Below are 18,119 nucleotides of genomic sequence, written 5' to 3' on the forward strand. Positions count from 1 at the left end.
GCCTTCTAGAACCATTGTAAAAGTTTTAGAGCCTGTGCAGTTAATGCATGTGGTGTTGTAATGAGGCTGTGCAGTAAGTGTAATTTGTTGTATAGCCAGTTAATTTAGCCTTCTAGAAGCATTGTAAAAGTTTTAGAAGCTGTGCAGTTAATGCATGTGGTGTTGTAATGAGGCTGTGCAGTCGAGTGTAATTTGTTGTGTAGACAGTTATTTTAGACTTCAAGAACCATTGTAAAAGTTTTAGAAGCTGTGCAGTTAAAGCATGTGGTGATGTAATTTGTTGTGTAGCCAGTGAATTTAGGCTTTTTATGGGTATTTTAAACGTTTTAGAAGCTGTGCAGTTAATGCATGCGGTGTTGTAATGAGGCTGTGCAGTGAAGTGTAATTTGTTGCGTAGCCAGTGAATTTAGCCTTCTAGAAGCATTGTAAAGGTTTTAGAAGCTGTGCAGTTAATGCATGCGGTGGTTAATGAGGCTGTGCAGTAAGTGTAATTTGTTGCGTAGCCAGTGATTTTAGCGTTGAAGAGGTATTTAAAACGTTTTAGAAGTTGTGCAGTTAAAGCATGCGGTGTTGTAATGATGCTTTGTACGTAAGTGTAATTTGTTGTGCAGTCAATGAATTTAGCCCTCTAGAAGCATTGTAAAAGTTTTAGAAGCTGTGCAGTTAATGCATGTGGTGTTGTAATGAGGCTGTGCAGTAAGTGTAATTTGTTGTGTAGCCAGTTATTTTAGCCTTCTAGAAGCATTGTAAAAGTTTTAGAAGCTGTGCAGTTAATGCATGTGGTGTTGTAATGAGGCTGTGCAGTAAGTGTAATTTGTTATGTAGCCAGTGATTTTAGCCTTCTAGAAGTATTGTAAAAGTTTTAGAAGCTGTGCAGTTAATGCATGTGGTGTTGTAATGAGGCTGTGCAGTAAGTGTAATTTGTTGTGTAGCCAGTTATTTTAGCCTTCTAGAAGTATTGTAAACGTTTTAGAAGCTGTGCAGTTAAAGCATGTGGTTTTGTAATGAGGCTGTGCAGTAAATGTAATTTGTTGTGTAGCCAGCAAATTTAGCCTTCTAGAAGCATTGTAAAAGTTTTAGAAGCTGTGCAGTCAAAGCATGTGGTGTTGTAATGAGGCTGTGCAGTAAATGTAATTTGTTGTGTAGCCAGTGAATTTAACCCTTTACAAGCATTGTAAAAGTTTTAGAAGCTGTGCAGTCAAAGCATGTGGTGTTGTAGTGAGGCTTTGCATTAAGTGTAATTTGTTGTGTAGCCAGTGAATTTAGCCTTCTAGAAACATTGTAAAAGTTTTAGAAGCTGTGCAGTTAATGCATGTGGTGTTGTAATGAGGCTGTGTAGTAAGTGTAATTTGTTTTGTAGCCAGTGATTTTAGCCTTCTAGAAGCATTGTAAAAGTTTTAGCTGTGCAGTTGAAAGCACGTGGTTTTGTAATGAGGCTGTGTAGTAAATGTAATTTGTTGTGTAACCAGCGAATTTAGCCCTCTAGAAGCATTGTAAAAGTTTTAGAAGCTGTGCAGTTAAAGCATGTGGTTTTGTAATGAGGCTGTGCAGTCAAGTGTAATTTGTTGTGTAGCCAGCGAATTTAGCCTTCTAGAAGTATTGTAAAAGTTTTAGAAGCTGTGCAGTCAAAGCATGTGGTGTTGTAATGAGGCTGTGCAGTAAATGTAATTTGTTGTGTAGCCAGTGAATTTAACCCTTTACAAGCATTGTAAAAGTTTTAGAAGCTGTGCAGTCAAAGCATGTGGTGTTGTAGTGAGGCTGTGCATTAAGTGTAATTTGTTGTGTAGCCAGTGAATTTAGCCTTCTAGAAACATTGTAAAAGTTTTAGAAGCTGTGCAGTTAATGCATGTGGTGTTGTAGCCAGTTTAAGAGAAACATATGAGATATGTGTAGCAAAGGAAATGATGACTGGGTCAATGAAGTACAGTTGAGGAATCAATGTACAGTAGATTTAGTGGCAGTATCTCAAATTTCAGAACATGTAAAAGGAAATCACAGCACTTTTAAACCAACCCGATACAAACACAGAAAAAAGACTAGATATACCGGACGTCCAAAAGATGATGTGAGAAATTAAGCATTTCCAAAAGTGGTTGAATTTTTTAATCAAATAATGATGAGCAAATAGCAGTGCCATAACTTGTAAAGAAAATTAGTGGATACCTCCATGATAGTGATTATGAAGCTAATACACTTACACTCATGAAGTAAAGATTACAGGAGCATTTTGGAGAAAGAATTGTCATATCGAATCACCATGGCAAGCCATATGCAGTAACTTTTCTAGGTAAAGCACAGACAATACTTCATGACTTTTACTCGTCAAAAAAAAAATCTAAGGGGAAAAATCATGAATTATAGAAACTGAGAAAATTGATCAAGATTAATAAAAAGCTACAACCCGTAGACAGCACCTGTTATCTCATCAATAAAGACGTGTGATGTAGAACCAGCTAGCTCCTATCTGCTCTAGTCATAAAGGTTACTACTTCATACCAATGTGTGGACAAAATATTGAGACCTTGAAATTGCATCTATTGAACAATTTATCATGCAAGCAACCAGGCCACGTATAATCGTAATTCCACTGGGCTTTTGGCTTGGAATACAGGTACACCATCATTTTGGCTTTAGAAAGCTGAATGATACATTGCCCCTCACATGCAGAAGTTAAGAGATTTGACAGGATTGCAACAATTGCCCAGAGGACTGATATTCATTTATTTCTACTAGGTCAATTCATACACCACAGTGTCGATAACACAGTATAACACCTGTACCTTGGATGGCAAAGGTACCTTTTATGGTATGTGGAATATTCCTTCCTCAATACCAGGGGCAGTAATACCCAACCACCTGTAACTGAAGTGAATGTCACTAATGAACATATCATCAATGCTGCAGATATAGATGTTGAATATTATATGAAGCTTCTTACAGCACTAGTCAAGATGAACTTTGAGAAGTTGAATGGCATGCATATCCCTGACCCAACATCATGCTTTAACACATGGAAAACATCTCTGTTGTTGAAGGCACTTCAACCCAAATTTGAATGGCATGATGCAGATGGTTCAAAAAGGTCAGCAACCCGAGAAAGCCTCGATCACATTTCTTTCTATGATAGATATGCTCCCTAATGATGCCTCATGTATTCACACAACACTCGGCTTTGTAGTGAAACAGACCCAAAGATAGCAGTTTTACCCACATTTATTACATTCAATCAATCACTATATAGGAAAGCATTGCAGATTATTATGTCAGATGAAGATAATAGCCCACCCAAGTCCATTGTGCTGCATCTTTTTGGAGTCCATAAGATGAGGTTATTCAGGACTGTTGATACCAAGTCCTTTAGACCTTGATAGGGACCAACATGAGTGGATCCCGACTTCAAGAGATATTAGAACTCGTATATGCCAGAAATAGAGTACCCTAAACCTGAGTGGCAAACTCTGATATTCCAGAAATACAGTACCCCACACCTAACTGGCCAACACGTATATTCTAGAAATAAAGTACCCCAAACCAAAGTGGCGATCTCATTATATTCCAGATATACAGTACCCCAAACCTAAGTGGCAAACTCGTATATGCCAGAAATACAGTATACCCAAACCTAAGCGGCCAACTTGGATATTCCAGAAATACAGTGCCCCAAACCTAAGTGGCGAACTTGTATATTCCAGAAATACAGTACCCCAAAACCTAAGTGGCCAACTCGTATATTCCAAATATACAGTAACCCAAACCTAAGTGGCCAACTTGTATATTCCAGAAATACAGTACCCCAAAACCTAAGTGGCCAACTTGTGTATTCCCGAAATACAGTACCCCAACCCTAGGTGGCCAACTCGTATATTCCAGAAATATAGTACCCCAAACCTAAGAGTCGAACTCGTATATTCCATAAATAGAGTACCACACCTAAGCAGCCAACTCGTATATTACAGAAATATAGTACCCCACACCTAAGAGGCCAACTCGTATATTCCAGAAATACAGTACCCCAAACCTAAGTGGCCAACTCGTATATTCCAGAAATATAGTACCCTAAACCTAAGTGGCCAACTCGTATATTCCAGAAATACAGTACCCCAAACCTAAGTGGCCAACTCTTATATTCCAGAAATTCAGTACCCCACACCTTAATTGGCAAAGCCATTAATTAACAAGGCTGTCTGAGCTCACCTTATTGTTAATATACCTCTAGGCTTTGCTCATTTTTAAAGCATATGATGTTAATTCCTCTTCTAACAGAAGAGGATGAAGATGAAGATAACAGGGGAGATAATGACTGAAAGACCACTACTTCCAGAGCTAACAGCTGTAAGAAATCTGCTTTAAAACGTTTTGAATGGAAATAGTGACATGATCCCTAGATAAGCACGACCTTATATGCTATAAAATCCAATTTTTTTCTTCTTTTAAATATCATGCGTAACTGGCCTGCAAAGGCATATGAGGAATGTTGCAAGAGTTACCAGATTAGATGACAATTTAATTTCATATTTTTAGTGATTTCTTGAAGACTGCTTTCGGACAGAATGGAAATAATCCTTCATCATGCAGCCCATAAACCTCCTTGTAAGTAGCACTGAAATGTGTAATACATAAAATGAAAATATATTTCTCAAGCAAGATTTAAATGGATTTGGGGGCTGTTTTGGAGACCTCGGAGAAAGGAATTTTGAAGTCGGCTTTCGTTGCAATTTGTTCAAGGTCATATGTACATAATTCTTAGATTAAAGGTCAGATTCTTGAAAAATTTTAGCTAAGAAGACATAACAGGAGTCTGTCCCATGAGTCACAGATTCCACAGAAGATTAACCATATTCTTTATTAAATCTTAATCAAACAAATCCTTGTAATCTTCAAGGATTAGCCAAAATATGTTTGTCTACATGGCTTTACTGGTTGTAATTCAGAATTCCTTGTATATATAGGTCTCATGTATACAACTAAAATCATTACTGCTTGAAAAGAGTGGAGACACCACCCGAAATATCCCACTGGTTTAAAGGTCACTCATAAATGGCAGGGGAAAACGACAGTGACATAGCCCTAGCAAGCATATATTCATATACACACTGTATGTGTATACATACATATATAAAAACATCGATATAACATATATATATATATATATATATATATGCGTGTGTGTGTAAACAAAAAATGCATGCATATATATATATATATATATATATATATATATATATATATATATATATATATATATATATATGTATACAGTATATATATAAATACATCTGTATATTTAAGTATACAGATCTAAATATACATGTAGCTATGTTTATATACATATATATATATACTGTATTTAAAAATATATATATGTGGGTAGGTGTTTGTGTCTAATCATATTTACCGTATGTATGTAAACATATGTGTATATATATACATGTGTGTGAGCGCGTAGTTGGCAGCAGGGTGACCAGGGCACCAACCACCCGTTGAGATACTACCACTAGTGTTATTTGGTCCTTTGACTGGCCAGACAGTACTGCATTGGATCCCTCTCTCTAGTTACGGGTCATTTTCCCTTTAGCTACACAAAAACCTGGCCTATTCTTTACATATTATCCTTTATCCTCATATACCGGACAACACTGAGATTACCTAACAATTCTCCTTCTCTCTAGATGTTAACTACTGCACTCTGTTGTTCAGTGGCTACTTTCTTCTTGGTAAGGGTAGGAGAGACTCTTTTGCTATGGTAAGCAGCTCTTCTAAGAGCAGGACACTCCAAAATCAAACCATTGTTCTCTAGTCTTGCGTAGTGCCATAGTCTCTGTACCATGGTTTTCCACTGTGTTGGGTTAGAGTTCTCTTGCTTGAGGGTACACTCGGGCATACTATTCTATCTCATTTCTCTTCCTCTTGTTTCTTTGAAGATTTTATATGAAAGATTTATTTTAATGATGCTACTGTTCTTGAAATATTTTACTTATTTCCTTATTTCCTTTCCTCTCTGAGCTATTTTACCTGTTGGAGCCCTTGACCTTATAGCATTTTGCCTTTCCAGCTAGAGTTGTAGCTTCGCAAGTAAGAACAATAATAATAATAATAACAATAATAAGTGTATGTGTAAATATACTGCAAGCCTTAACACATATCAATGAAACTACATCCGCTACGCCTAATTCATCTTCACTAGACCAGTTTCTATTGAATACATCGGCTGTAGTCAAATCAACCAAACCGCAATTTCAGTCTAAGACTATCGGGTGGATTAATTGGAAAAACTTTAGATTCAAGATCCTAAATGATATAAGTATCGATGTCTAGGACTTGGGCAGTAATAATATTAATATCAATATTAATAATAATAATGATAATAATAATAATAATTGAAGCATCGGTTGTAGCTATGATATATAGAATTGAGAGTAACAATAATAATAATAATAGAAGCATCAGTCGTAGCTATGGTATTCAGAATTGAAATAATAATAATATTAATGATAAAAAAAATAATAATAATAATAATAACAGCAATAATAATAGAAACATCAATTGTAGCTATGGTATTCAGAATTGAGAGTAATAATAATATTAATGATAATAAAAATAATAATAATAATAATAATAATAATAATAATAATAATAATAGAATCATCAATCGTAACTAGGGTACAAAATTGAGAATTACAACAACAACAACAACAACAATAATAATAATGTTAAAGATTACTGTTAATAACCGCAGATACATCAGTGGTATTAGCTGTAGAAATATTTAAAATAAAGGTTTTAAATTGTGTACCCCCGATAAATTTCTGTTTATATAAAGAAAATTGTCGTTAAAAAATCCCCGTATCTTCCAGTTGGATTAGCAAAAAATAAAGTTTAACGACGCCATTAAAAAGATCTTGAAATTTAAGATTAAGGATACGTACTCAGACTTCGCCATGTTTATGGAATCGTAAACATGTTTAGGGTCAGAGAGGCTATTAAGAAATAGCACCCGAGTAATAATGGTAATAAATATGTATAAGACAATAGTGGATATAAATATAAGATACAGGAGAGCGTAACTAGCTTATTGAAACAGACAGAAAACATTATTGATAATCCATTAATTTATACTAAATATATGATACAAACATCTTCCTCACTCTGCTTCTTCTCTTTATTCCTCATGTTATTTGTAGTATGATGAGAGAGAGAGAGAGAGAGAGAGAGAGAGAGAGAGAGAGAGAGAGTGTGTGTGTTACAAGGATTTTGGATGTCTCAAAGACTTTTTAGTCCATCCGCGGAGACTCCATTTGCTTTTTGGTAAAGCTATTTCGTTTAGGCATTTAGAGTTCTTATGATCTTGTCTAAATTATTCTTGAACTCATTTACTGTGTTACTGTTTACTACATCCGCTGGAAGTCTATTCCAAATATTTGCTATTTTGTATGCAAAGAAATTGTCACATTGAGTGTTGTTGTATCTTTTCAATTCCTGTTTGTATCCGTTACTGCTGGACTGATTTGTGCTAAGAGTGAATAGATCGTTGTAATCTACATTTGTTATTCCTTTAAGAATTTTGAATGCCTCTATTAACTGTCCCCTTAGTCGTCGATTTTGTAGATCAAATAAGTTCAAACGTTCCATCCTCCGTCTATATCCAAATTGCCGTAGTGTTGGAACTACTTTGGTGACCCTAGCTTGTACTTCTTCCAGTGTATCTATATCCTTCTGAATACTTGGAGCCCAGAATTGCACTCCGTATTCTAGATGGGTTCTTACTAGTGATGTGTACAGCTGTAGTAGTGTCTCTGTTTCTGTTTTTGAATTGTCCCCTATTAGTTTCTGTTTTCTTTTCAGCTTTTATGCTCTGTTTGGTGAACTTCAAATCCTTGCGATAATAATACCGAGATCTTCCTCCTGGTCCACGCTTCTATACCATTACCCAGCAGTGAGTAGTCTGATTGTGAGTTACTATAACCTATGTGCATGACTTTACATTTCCCACGGTTCAAAGGCGTTTGCCATTTCCTGTACCATTCTCAAAGCTTCATTAGATCCTCTCTTAAGTCTTCTACGTCCTCTGAATTCGCAGCATTTATGCCTAATTTAGTATCGTCGGCCAATTTGGCTATCCTACTAGTTAATCCTAAATCTATGTTGTTAATGTAGATCAGAAATGGCAATGGTCCAAGAACAGAGAGAGAGAGAGAGAGAGAGAGAGAGAGAGAGAGAGAGAGAGAGAGAGAGAGAGAGAATCTTCTGAATGATGCATACATCTTTTTAACATTTGTGCAATTAAATTTTGCCTCTTTTTCTGCATTCCTTCAATTAGAAGAAATATCATAATCATAAGGTGATAACTAATCCCTGGATATATCTTTAAATGAAGTGTGGATCCAAGATCATCCATAATGACTTTTCATAATTTAGATTGAGCCAAATTACATTGCTATATTTTCCAATATTTCCAACCATTTTCTTTAGATATCAAAAAGTATTCTTAACTATCAATATGTTTCAAAGGCCGCTCATACATGGCAGGGGCATGGGACAGACACATTGCCCTAGCAAGAAGGACAATACCCTAATACATATGGTTCTAGCCTCCTCAACCCATGCTAGAACCAGAGAGGGCCAAGCAATGGCTGCTAATGACTCAGCAGCTAGACCTATAGGTTACCCCCAAAACCCCCATCCTTAGCTCACAAGGATTGTGAGGTTGTAGCTACCAAAGGAACAAAAGAGTTTGGGTGGGAATTGTGGAATCGAACCCCAGTCTGGTGATCACCACTGTTCTCTAGTCTTGGGTAGTGCCATAGCCTCTGTACCATGGTCTTCCACTATCTTGGGTTAGAGTTCTCTTGCTTTAGGGTATGCACAGGCACACTTTTCTATCTTATTTCTCTTCCTCTTGTTTTGTTAATGTTTTTATAGTTTATATAGGAAATATTCCTTTTAATGTTACTGTTCGTAAAATATTTTCTTTCTCCTTGTTTCCTTTCCTCACTGGGCTATTTTCCCTGATAGAGCCCCTGGGATTATAGCATGCTGCTTTTTCAGCTAGGGTTGTAGCTTAGCAAGTAATAATAATAATAATAACAATAATAATAATAACAATAATAATAATAATAATAATAATAATAATAATAATTATAATAATAATAATAATAATAATATTAAAGAAGAGAAAGAAAGAAATAGACCATGATGATAAGTCTGAAAAGATATATTGAAATATAATATTATATATATAAAAAGGAGGAATCCATCATTACAAGGAAAGCTATAGTTTGCGTAAAGTGTTTCAGAGATGTTTTTATAACTTGAATTTCATTAAACATTTTGTTTTCAATCAAATAGAACATCAAGTAAACTCTTTTCTTGACTATTTCATCAGAGCTTTCAAAATCACGAACGCATCGAGTAAAAGTGATTTTCATCAAGAAAGTCGTTACATTGTGAATCAGATTATGCTCTGAAAACTCCACTAACCAGCTTTATCAAACTCTCCCTTGACTCAGCGCAAAGTTTCAAAGTGAGCCCCTATGAGATGGAGTCTGAAGTTGTGCGGCTGATAAAAGTCCGGACTAAGAAGGTTTAACTGATTTTTTTTTTCTCTATGTCTCATTTTTCTGGAACGATCTGAGTGGCTTTGTGCAGTGATGGGATTCCTGCCGATCAAGAATTTTTATTATTGCTATCACATGGATAGTATTTTGTGATTTTCCAAATGCCAACAACTCACTACACAAAAGGTCTTCGAATCCTACTGTTATCCACACACACACGTGTGTGTGTGTGTATATATATATATATATATATATATATATATATATATATATATATATATATGTATATATATATATAAATATATATATATATATATATATATATATATATATATATATAGATTGAATACACCAGTATACCAGTATAAATTTATGCATCACAAATTTGGAGCCTTACTAAAGCATTAGAACATAAGCTAAGCACAAACCAGAGTTTTGGAAAGAATAAGGATGAAAATAACACCAAGAGACAGAAAATGAGTAGCATGGATATGAGAGCCTGAGGAAACTGAAATCAGGGGATATTCTGATAACTTGTACGAAAAAGAAATGGACATGCGAAGGGCATATAATGAGAATGACAGAAAATAGATAGACATTAAGAATCACAAAATGGGTCCCAAGAGATTGCAAAAATAGCAGGGGATGGAAGAGACGACGATGGATGGACGAACCAAGAAAATTCTTGGGTATAGACTGATATAGGAAGACAATAAACAGCCAGCGTTAAGAAAGGGTCATTTAGGATGACAAATCTTTAGGCCTTCCAATAAATGATCGGTAACGTCTCTGCCTGGTGTTTCCCAGTCGGGGGTTCGAGTCCCGCTCAGACTCGTTAGTGCCATTAGTGTCTGCAACCTTACCATCCTTGTGAGCTAAGGTTGGGGGGTTTGGGGGAGCCTATAGGTCTATCTGCAGCCACTGCCGGGCTCTCCCTGGTCGTAGCTTGGGTGGAGAGGAGGCTTGGGCGCTGATCATATACTATATGGTCAGTCTCTAGGGCATTGTCCTGATTGCTAGGGCAATGTCACTGTCCTTGCTTCTGCCATTCATGAGCGACCTTTAAACATTTAAACCTGGCTATTGGGGTATTTACTCCACCCACAAACACCTGATAATATAAGCCAGGTATAGTTTGTTTGGGTGTAGAGTATTTTGTAAATATCTGTATAGTATGTTCGTACTATCATTGTACCTTATAAAATGTAGAGACCTCGTCAATGAATCAGTCCTCTGAAGAAGTATCACGAAACTAGTCAGGACCTAATCTTATATTTTCTATTTCAATTTCCCTGTGGATTTATTGCATACATATATATATACATTATATATATTTTATATATATATATATATATATATATATATAAATAAATAAATAAACAATATATATATATATATATATATATATATATATATATATATATATATATATATATATATATATATTGTATGTATGTATGTATTCTTTGGTGTTTTTATATCAGGTTGTGGGATTTTTTTGTTATTACTCTAAGAAAGTTTAAGTCAAGGTATAAATATTTCGTATATACTTCCCAGGTGTGGTAATTGTTTACATTCTTGTATGTAATTAGTGTTAATAAATCTAGTTAGTTAAAACACACTTTCTGTTCAAGAGTCCAGTTGCAAAGATAACGATGGTAGAGTATTTGTGATGAAAAGACATTTGTCAGCAAGTTAAGATACAAGGGTGTGAGGTTTGCATTGGCACCCCAACACATTATTACTGTTTAAAGGCTGCTTATGAATGGCAGAAGCAAGGGACAGTGACACTGCCCTATCAAGCAGGACAATGTCTTCGTGGACTGACCATATATACATATGATCAGCGCCCAAGAGCCCGCTACAACCTAGCCCCCTTTCCGCCCAAGCTACGACCAAGGAGGGCCAGGCAATGTCTGCTGATGATTCAGCAGATAGACCTATAGGCTCCTAACCAAAACCCCCTCATCCTTAATTTGCAAGGATGGTGAGGTTGTAGCGACCAAAGGAACTAACGAGTCTGACCGGGACTCGAACCTCAGTAAGGCGATCACCAGTTAAAGACGTTACCACATAGTCCAGCACAACGCTATTTTATAGTTAAAACAATCAATTAAACCGATTGGCCTTAATATCTGTAGAACCTTTAAATTAAATTTATTCATCAATAAGGCCGTAAAGGTCACTGCAATGGCCCATGTCAACTAGGATTGGCCGGCATTATAAGAATTGTAACAACCGAACTGCCACAATGAACTAGTTGTTTCTGAACTAGTTATTCCACTTCTAAAACTTTTATGAAAATATTTCTCCAGGGATGGTGTAAATCAATTCCTTTCTTGTAAAAAAGAAAAAAAAAATATGAAAATAAATTATAAATTGACTATATATATTAAAATTCATTAGATTCTCAATTTAATTTACAGCTCGGAAACCAGCGATTAAATCTTCAAAAACCATTATTCAATACATTATTAATGAAACTTCTGCCTAAATGCCTAACTCTAAATCAAGTTAACTAGGAATTTTTAGCTCGATTGCAACAGAGAAATTACGAGCCCAAAATTACTTCCATTCATTGCATTCAACGTCACCCAAAAATACATCAACTAGAGGCTATTTCAAAACCCATACCTGAAAGGTATCTTTTCCTTCAGGTCCAATGGAAGGATCCACTGAAAACGAAAATTCCCCAGCTCTGTCCGGCAACAATCGTTTGACCAATCCTTCAACGGCTGCAGCTTGAATGTCTGGGGACGTCTGTGGTTTGATTCGCTGCAAGTGTTCTTCCCATGGCTGTACCAAAGGTGACGTATGGTGCCCTAATGGAAGTTAAATATCATTATTATATCAAGAGTAACCTCGATGATATACCTGTATAAACTATAGCGTTAATTTGTAATAGAAAACCATGCAAATGGCCGTACTGTAATTCAGAGATTTATAATTTACTATTTTCACTATTTTTATTGCTTCACTTGTTACAAAAATTTGTGAGTTTGCATGTTACCATATAGCTCAAAATACATTTCCATAAGTTGAACGATTGACTTGAAATAATTTATATGGCTGTTTAAATGTCTCACTTTGGATTATAAAAATTAAACAATCAGTGACCTGCTGCAACCACCATACAGTTGCACTGACTCTCTTTGCATAGAATATGATAGGAAATCTATTCTTGCTGCTCATAGATAGGAAACCGGCTATGTAAGACTGTGACTCCGTCTTAGGTCTTAGGTTTAATGCCTTACCTTCCGTATCGATGCAGAAACTGGGATTTGCGCTCAGAGAAACAAAGAGCAGGACCAAAGAACAAGCGCCTCCTCTTTGAAGACCGTTCATCTTTTTAGGCAAAGTCTGAAATGAAAAAAAATTGCGATTATATAATTATCTAACCGTTTAGCCAAAGGTCATTTCTGAATCTCACTTATAGCTATTCGATAAAACCTCACTATGGCCTTAGAAGAATTGTAGCTTTTGACTCAGAGCCCCATTTGAAATATTTATCATAACTAAATATTGTACAGATAGATTAGATTACTGGAACTCAAACTGAAGAAATCGGATATTCTAAATATAGAGTTCCTATTATCATTATTATTATTACTTGCTAAGCTACAAAACTAGTTTGAAAAGCAGGATGCGAAAGAATGTTCATATGTATAACTGGGAAAGAGAAAATAGAATGTAATGGAGTTGACTAGATTAGGTGTTAGCATAGTGTAGATGGACAAGCAAGCTGATGGATGAAATAGTAAGAATGTGAGTGATTGAAAGTAAATTATGTATGACCATTATCAATCAAAATAAAATTTAAAAAGAAATAAGCTAGATTGGGTGGGTTTAGAGATGTGACTGTATACAATAAAAAGGCTAGTGAATTGGATAAGGAATTGGAAATAGCTTATTAGGATAAAATCTATGAACTATCATTAATAGCTAAGCTACAGCCCAAGTTGGAAATGCAGGATGCTATAAGCCCAAAGGCTCCAACAAGGAATATAGCCCAGTGAGGAAAGGAAATAATGAAATAAATTACAAGAGCAATAATGAACAAATAAGATAAAACACTTTAAGACCAATAACAACGTTAAGATAGATCTTTCATATATAAACTATAAAGATACTTATGTCAGCCTGTTCAACATAATAACATTCGCAGCAAGTTTGAACTTTTGAAGTTATACCGATTCAACTACCTGATTAAGAAGATCAACAACAACTTTGTCAGAGCGGGAATAAAATTTCTAGAATACTGTGTAGTACTGAGCTTCATGAAGGAGAAAACATGGCTTTTACGATTAAGTGCATACCTAGTTTTACGAACAGGATGGTACTGTCCAGGAAGATCTGAATGCAAAGGATAGTCAGAATTATGAGAAATCTTATGCAACATGCATTTAAACAACTAAACGACAGTGCCAGACACTAACATCTAGATCAGGAATAAGAAACTTAATTATCATCATTATTATTATTAATTGCTAAGCTACAACCCTAGTTGGAAAAGCAGAATGCTATAAGCCCAGGGGCCCCAACAGGGAAAATAGCCCAGTGAGGAAAGGAAACAAGGAAAAATAAAATATTTTAAGGACAGTAACATAAAAATAAATAATTCCTATATAATCTATAATTTAACAAAACAAGAGGATGAGAAATTAGATAGAATAGTGTGCCCGAGTGTACCCTCAAGCAAGAGAACTCTAACCCAAGACAGTGGAAGACCATGGTACAGAGGCTATGGCACTACCCAAGACTAGAGAACAATGATTTGATTTTGGAGTGTCCTTCTCCTAGAAGAGCTGCTTACCATAGCTAAAGTCTATCTTCTACCCTTATCCAAGAGCAAAGTAGCTACTGAGCAATTGCAGTGCAGTAGTTAACCCCTTGGGCGAGAAAGAATTGTTTGGTAATCTCAGTGATGTCAGGTGTACGAGGACAGAGGAGAATCTTTCAAGAATAGGCCTTACTATTCTGTGCATGTGTAGGCAAAGGGAAAGAACCATACCCAGTGAGAAGGATCCAATGTAGTACTGTCTGGCCAGTCAAAGGACACCATAACTCTCTAGCGATAGTATCTCAACGGGCGGCTGGTGCCCTGGCCAGCCTACTACCTACAAAATGGAGCGTAAGATACTGTCCAGCAAATTTAGGGGAAAATAAGCAACTGAAGACCAAAAGGGAAAACAATACTTGAAACAGGGTAAAATGAAAGCATTAAAACACTTCAAAATAGATTGATCATTGTGATATAAAGCACATGCTAATTTTATGGTTAGGAGATAATACCTCAGGTGATTGGTCCACGGGACTAAAGTCTGTGTATTTTCAGAAGAAACCAGTTATCATTCGGTGATCAAACAACTGCCATGCAAAGCACTCATCGGTAATGAGGAAGAATAAATTAATACTACTTTCAATAGCACTCCAAAAAGAAGTTTTGGAGTCGGTGCTTATTGATGATGATTCACTGGGATTTTCATATAGCTCTTGAACTCTACTTATTCAAATGGCCGATGTGGTAACGTCCCTGACTGGTGAATGCCAGACTGGGGTTCAAGTCCCGCTCAAACACGTTAGTTCCTTTGGTCACTGCAACCTCACCATCCTTGTGAGCTACGGATGAGGGTTTGAGGAGTCTATATGTCTATCTGCAGTGTCATCAACGGCCATTGTCTGGCCCTCCTTGGTTCAAGCTTGGGTGGAGAGGGGGCTTGGGCGCTGATCATATATACATATAGTCAGTCTCTAGGGCATTGTCCTGCTGAATAGGGCAACGTCACTGTTCCTTGCCTCTGCCATTCATGAGCAGCCTTTGAACATTTAAACCCCAAGGCTCTAATCAACCATAGGGTCCACTCAAAAGATTCTATTTATCCACATGATTCGGCCAAAGGCTCTACTAACTTGAAGGATTCTTTTATAAGTGACGCAAAAAATCAAATCTTCTTAATCAAGCTAAATGTTAACTAAACTGTTTTCATTAAGCTGAGTCATAAACATGTAACCATGACCAATGAGTCACGTCAGTACAGTACCTGTTCATTAACAGTGTCACAGACCAGCTCTGTAAACACCGGTTTTCAACTATTTACTTGCATCTTTTGCCTTATCCTTTATCATCTTTCATCAGGGAAAATACATATATATAATATATGACTAGGTATTCAATTGTTTTTGAGTATTCAAGCTTTGAATCTTTGGGCCCTGCCTATCTAAAAAAAAAAAATGGCTTTTTTACCAGAACACTACAGTAGAACTTTGGGCACGAGATAAACAGCGTTTTATAAGCCAAGAGGAACTGCCGATCTAAGAAGAAAAGTATAGGCAAACATATCCATTTAGATTATAGCTCTGGTATCAAGCAGATAATTTTACACTCTAAAATCAAACCATTATCCTCCAGTCTTGGGTAGTGTCCTAGCCTCTGTACCATGGTCTTCCACTATCTTGTGGTAGAGTTCTCTTGTTTGAGGGTACATTCAGGCACACTAATCTAGCTTATTTCTCTTCCCAGTGTTTTTTTCAAGTGTTTATAGTTTATATATGAAAGATTTATTTAATGTTGTTGCTGTTTTTCAGATATTTTATTTTCATTGTTCATTACTTCTCTTATAGTTTATTTCATTATATCCTTTCCTCAAAGAACGTTTTTTCCCTGTTGGAGCCCTTAGATTTATAGCATCCTGCTTTTTCAACAAGGGTTGTATCTTAGAAAGCAATAATAATAATAATAATAATAATAATAATAATAATAATAATAATAATAATAATAATAATAATAATAATAATAATACATTTCCCGTCTCATTAATTGATCAATGAGAAGGTGATCATGAAATTTCCTATAGATGTTATTGTAGATCATAAGGAAAATAACATGAATCGAATCCAAGTAAAAACAGGAATACTTAATGAATGATATAATAGTCAGTTAGATATCTACACAGTGAGGCCGTAGCACTTATCTGAATGGGGTACTTAAGGTTATAAAAGTGCCACTGTTCTAAAAAAAAAAAAAAAAAAAAAAGTTAATAATAAAAAAGTTAATAATATAAACGTCAAAAACAGAAAACCTGAATTTATGGGAACAAGGTGCCATCAGATGGTTATATTGTCACATTTCAATTTCTATTTTCACTGCAATGTTCTATTTCATTCGATATGACAGAAAAGTTTATCATAATTTTTGTTACTTTGCATATCGCTGGCAATTTTCACCTGATGTGTGAAGTGACTGAGTGAACTATAGTCTATTTTTTATAGCGGTGCATATTTGCACTGACTCACAGGGGGTGCCCTTTTAGCTCGGAAAGGTTCCTTGATACCTGATTGGTTGAAAGTATTTTTGTCCGAACACCTTCATTGTTCTCAAATAATTACCAAGTAATGTGAATCGAAACTTATTTATTAACCTACATTTTTTCATCACATATATGTTTTGTCAATAAACAATATGAAAGAATAAATATATTATAAAGTATCGTCATGGTAAGTCTAAATTTAATAACCCAATCCGACGAAGTCAACGACAGCAGCTTATGTTCGGATGCACGCTTTGTGATTTTGTAATTTTTCACATATTTTAACACAAATTGGGATAAATTACACTCAGCATAAGTTAAACATGTTATTATAAACTTTTTTTAATACCAGAATTTACCAAAAACATGGGAATTAATAAAACCCGTTATTTGTGAAAACTTATGGGGAGGTAAAAGAACAGCCTGTAGCGGCCTGGCGGGAAAACAATACCTTCTGACTCGTAGACAGTTTTTCTTTTCTTTCGTAATAAAGTTCGCCCTATTCCTTTCAGTTTAAATAGTCTTGCATTGTCTCTCTTCGTAATATTTTGCTTAGTATTTTCGCACATTCCTGTTCCTCACCTATATCTATTTATTTTCCCCAATATCTCTTCTTTCATATAGGCCTATGTGATATCCGCACTACGATTCCTTATGTTTTGTACCTTACGTCAGTAAGTATGTAAATAATAATAACAACGTAAATTTTATGTTGTGTACCATCACTTTCGAAAAAGGATAAGAAATAAGGAATCGTAGTGCGGATATCTCATATATGAAAGAAGGGATATCGGGGAAAATAGATAGATATTAGGTGAGGAACAGGAATGTGGGAAAATACTATGCAAAATAATACGAAGAGAGACAATGCAAGGCTATTTAAACTGAAAGGAATAGGCCGAACTATATTACGAAATAAAAAACCTGGGTCTACGGCAATCAAAAGGGATTGTTTTCCCGCAAGGCCACTCGCTGCAGGCTGTTCTTTTACCTCCCCATAAGTTTTCACAAATATCGGGTTTTATCAATTCTATGTTTTTGGTAAATTCTGGTATTCAAAGAAAGTTTATAATAACATGTTTAACTTATACTGAGTGTAATTTATCCCAATTTGTGTTAAAATATGTGATAAATTACAAAATTACAAAGCGTGCATCCGAACATAAGCTGCTGTCGTTGACTTCGGCGGATTGTGTTATTAAATTTAGACTTACCATGCAGATACTTTATAATATATTTATTCTTTCATATTCATTAT

General features: G+C 35.5%; 1 protein-coding gene across 1 annotated transcript in view; it reads right to left on the minus strand.

Moving 5' to 3' along the window:
- LOC137616760 (alpha-N-acetylglucosaminidase-like) overlaps window positions 1-18,119 on the minus strand; it is a 511,993-nt gene that overhangs the window by 484,415 nt on the left and 9,459 nt on the right. Inside the window, exons 2-3 of the mRNA XM_068346760.1 lie at window positions 12,809-12,914; window positions 12,189-12,376 (exon numbers count right to left, since the gene is read on the minus strand). Coding sequence (XP_068202861.1) covers window positions 12,189-12,376; window positions 12,809-12,914 — 294 coding nt within the window. The remainder of the gene's footprint in view (window positions 1-12,188; window positions 12,377-12,808; window positions 12,915-18,119) is intronic.

This window comes from Palaemon carinicauda, chromosome 22 (assembly GCF_036898095.1).
Source record: "Palaemon carinicauda isolate YSFRI2023 chromosome 22, ASM3689809v2, whole genome shotgun sequence".
NCBI lineage: Eukaryota > Metazoa > Arthropoda > Malacostraca > Decapoda > Palaemonidae > Palaemon > Palaemon carinicauda.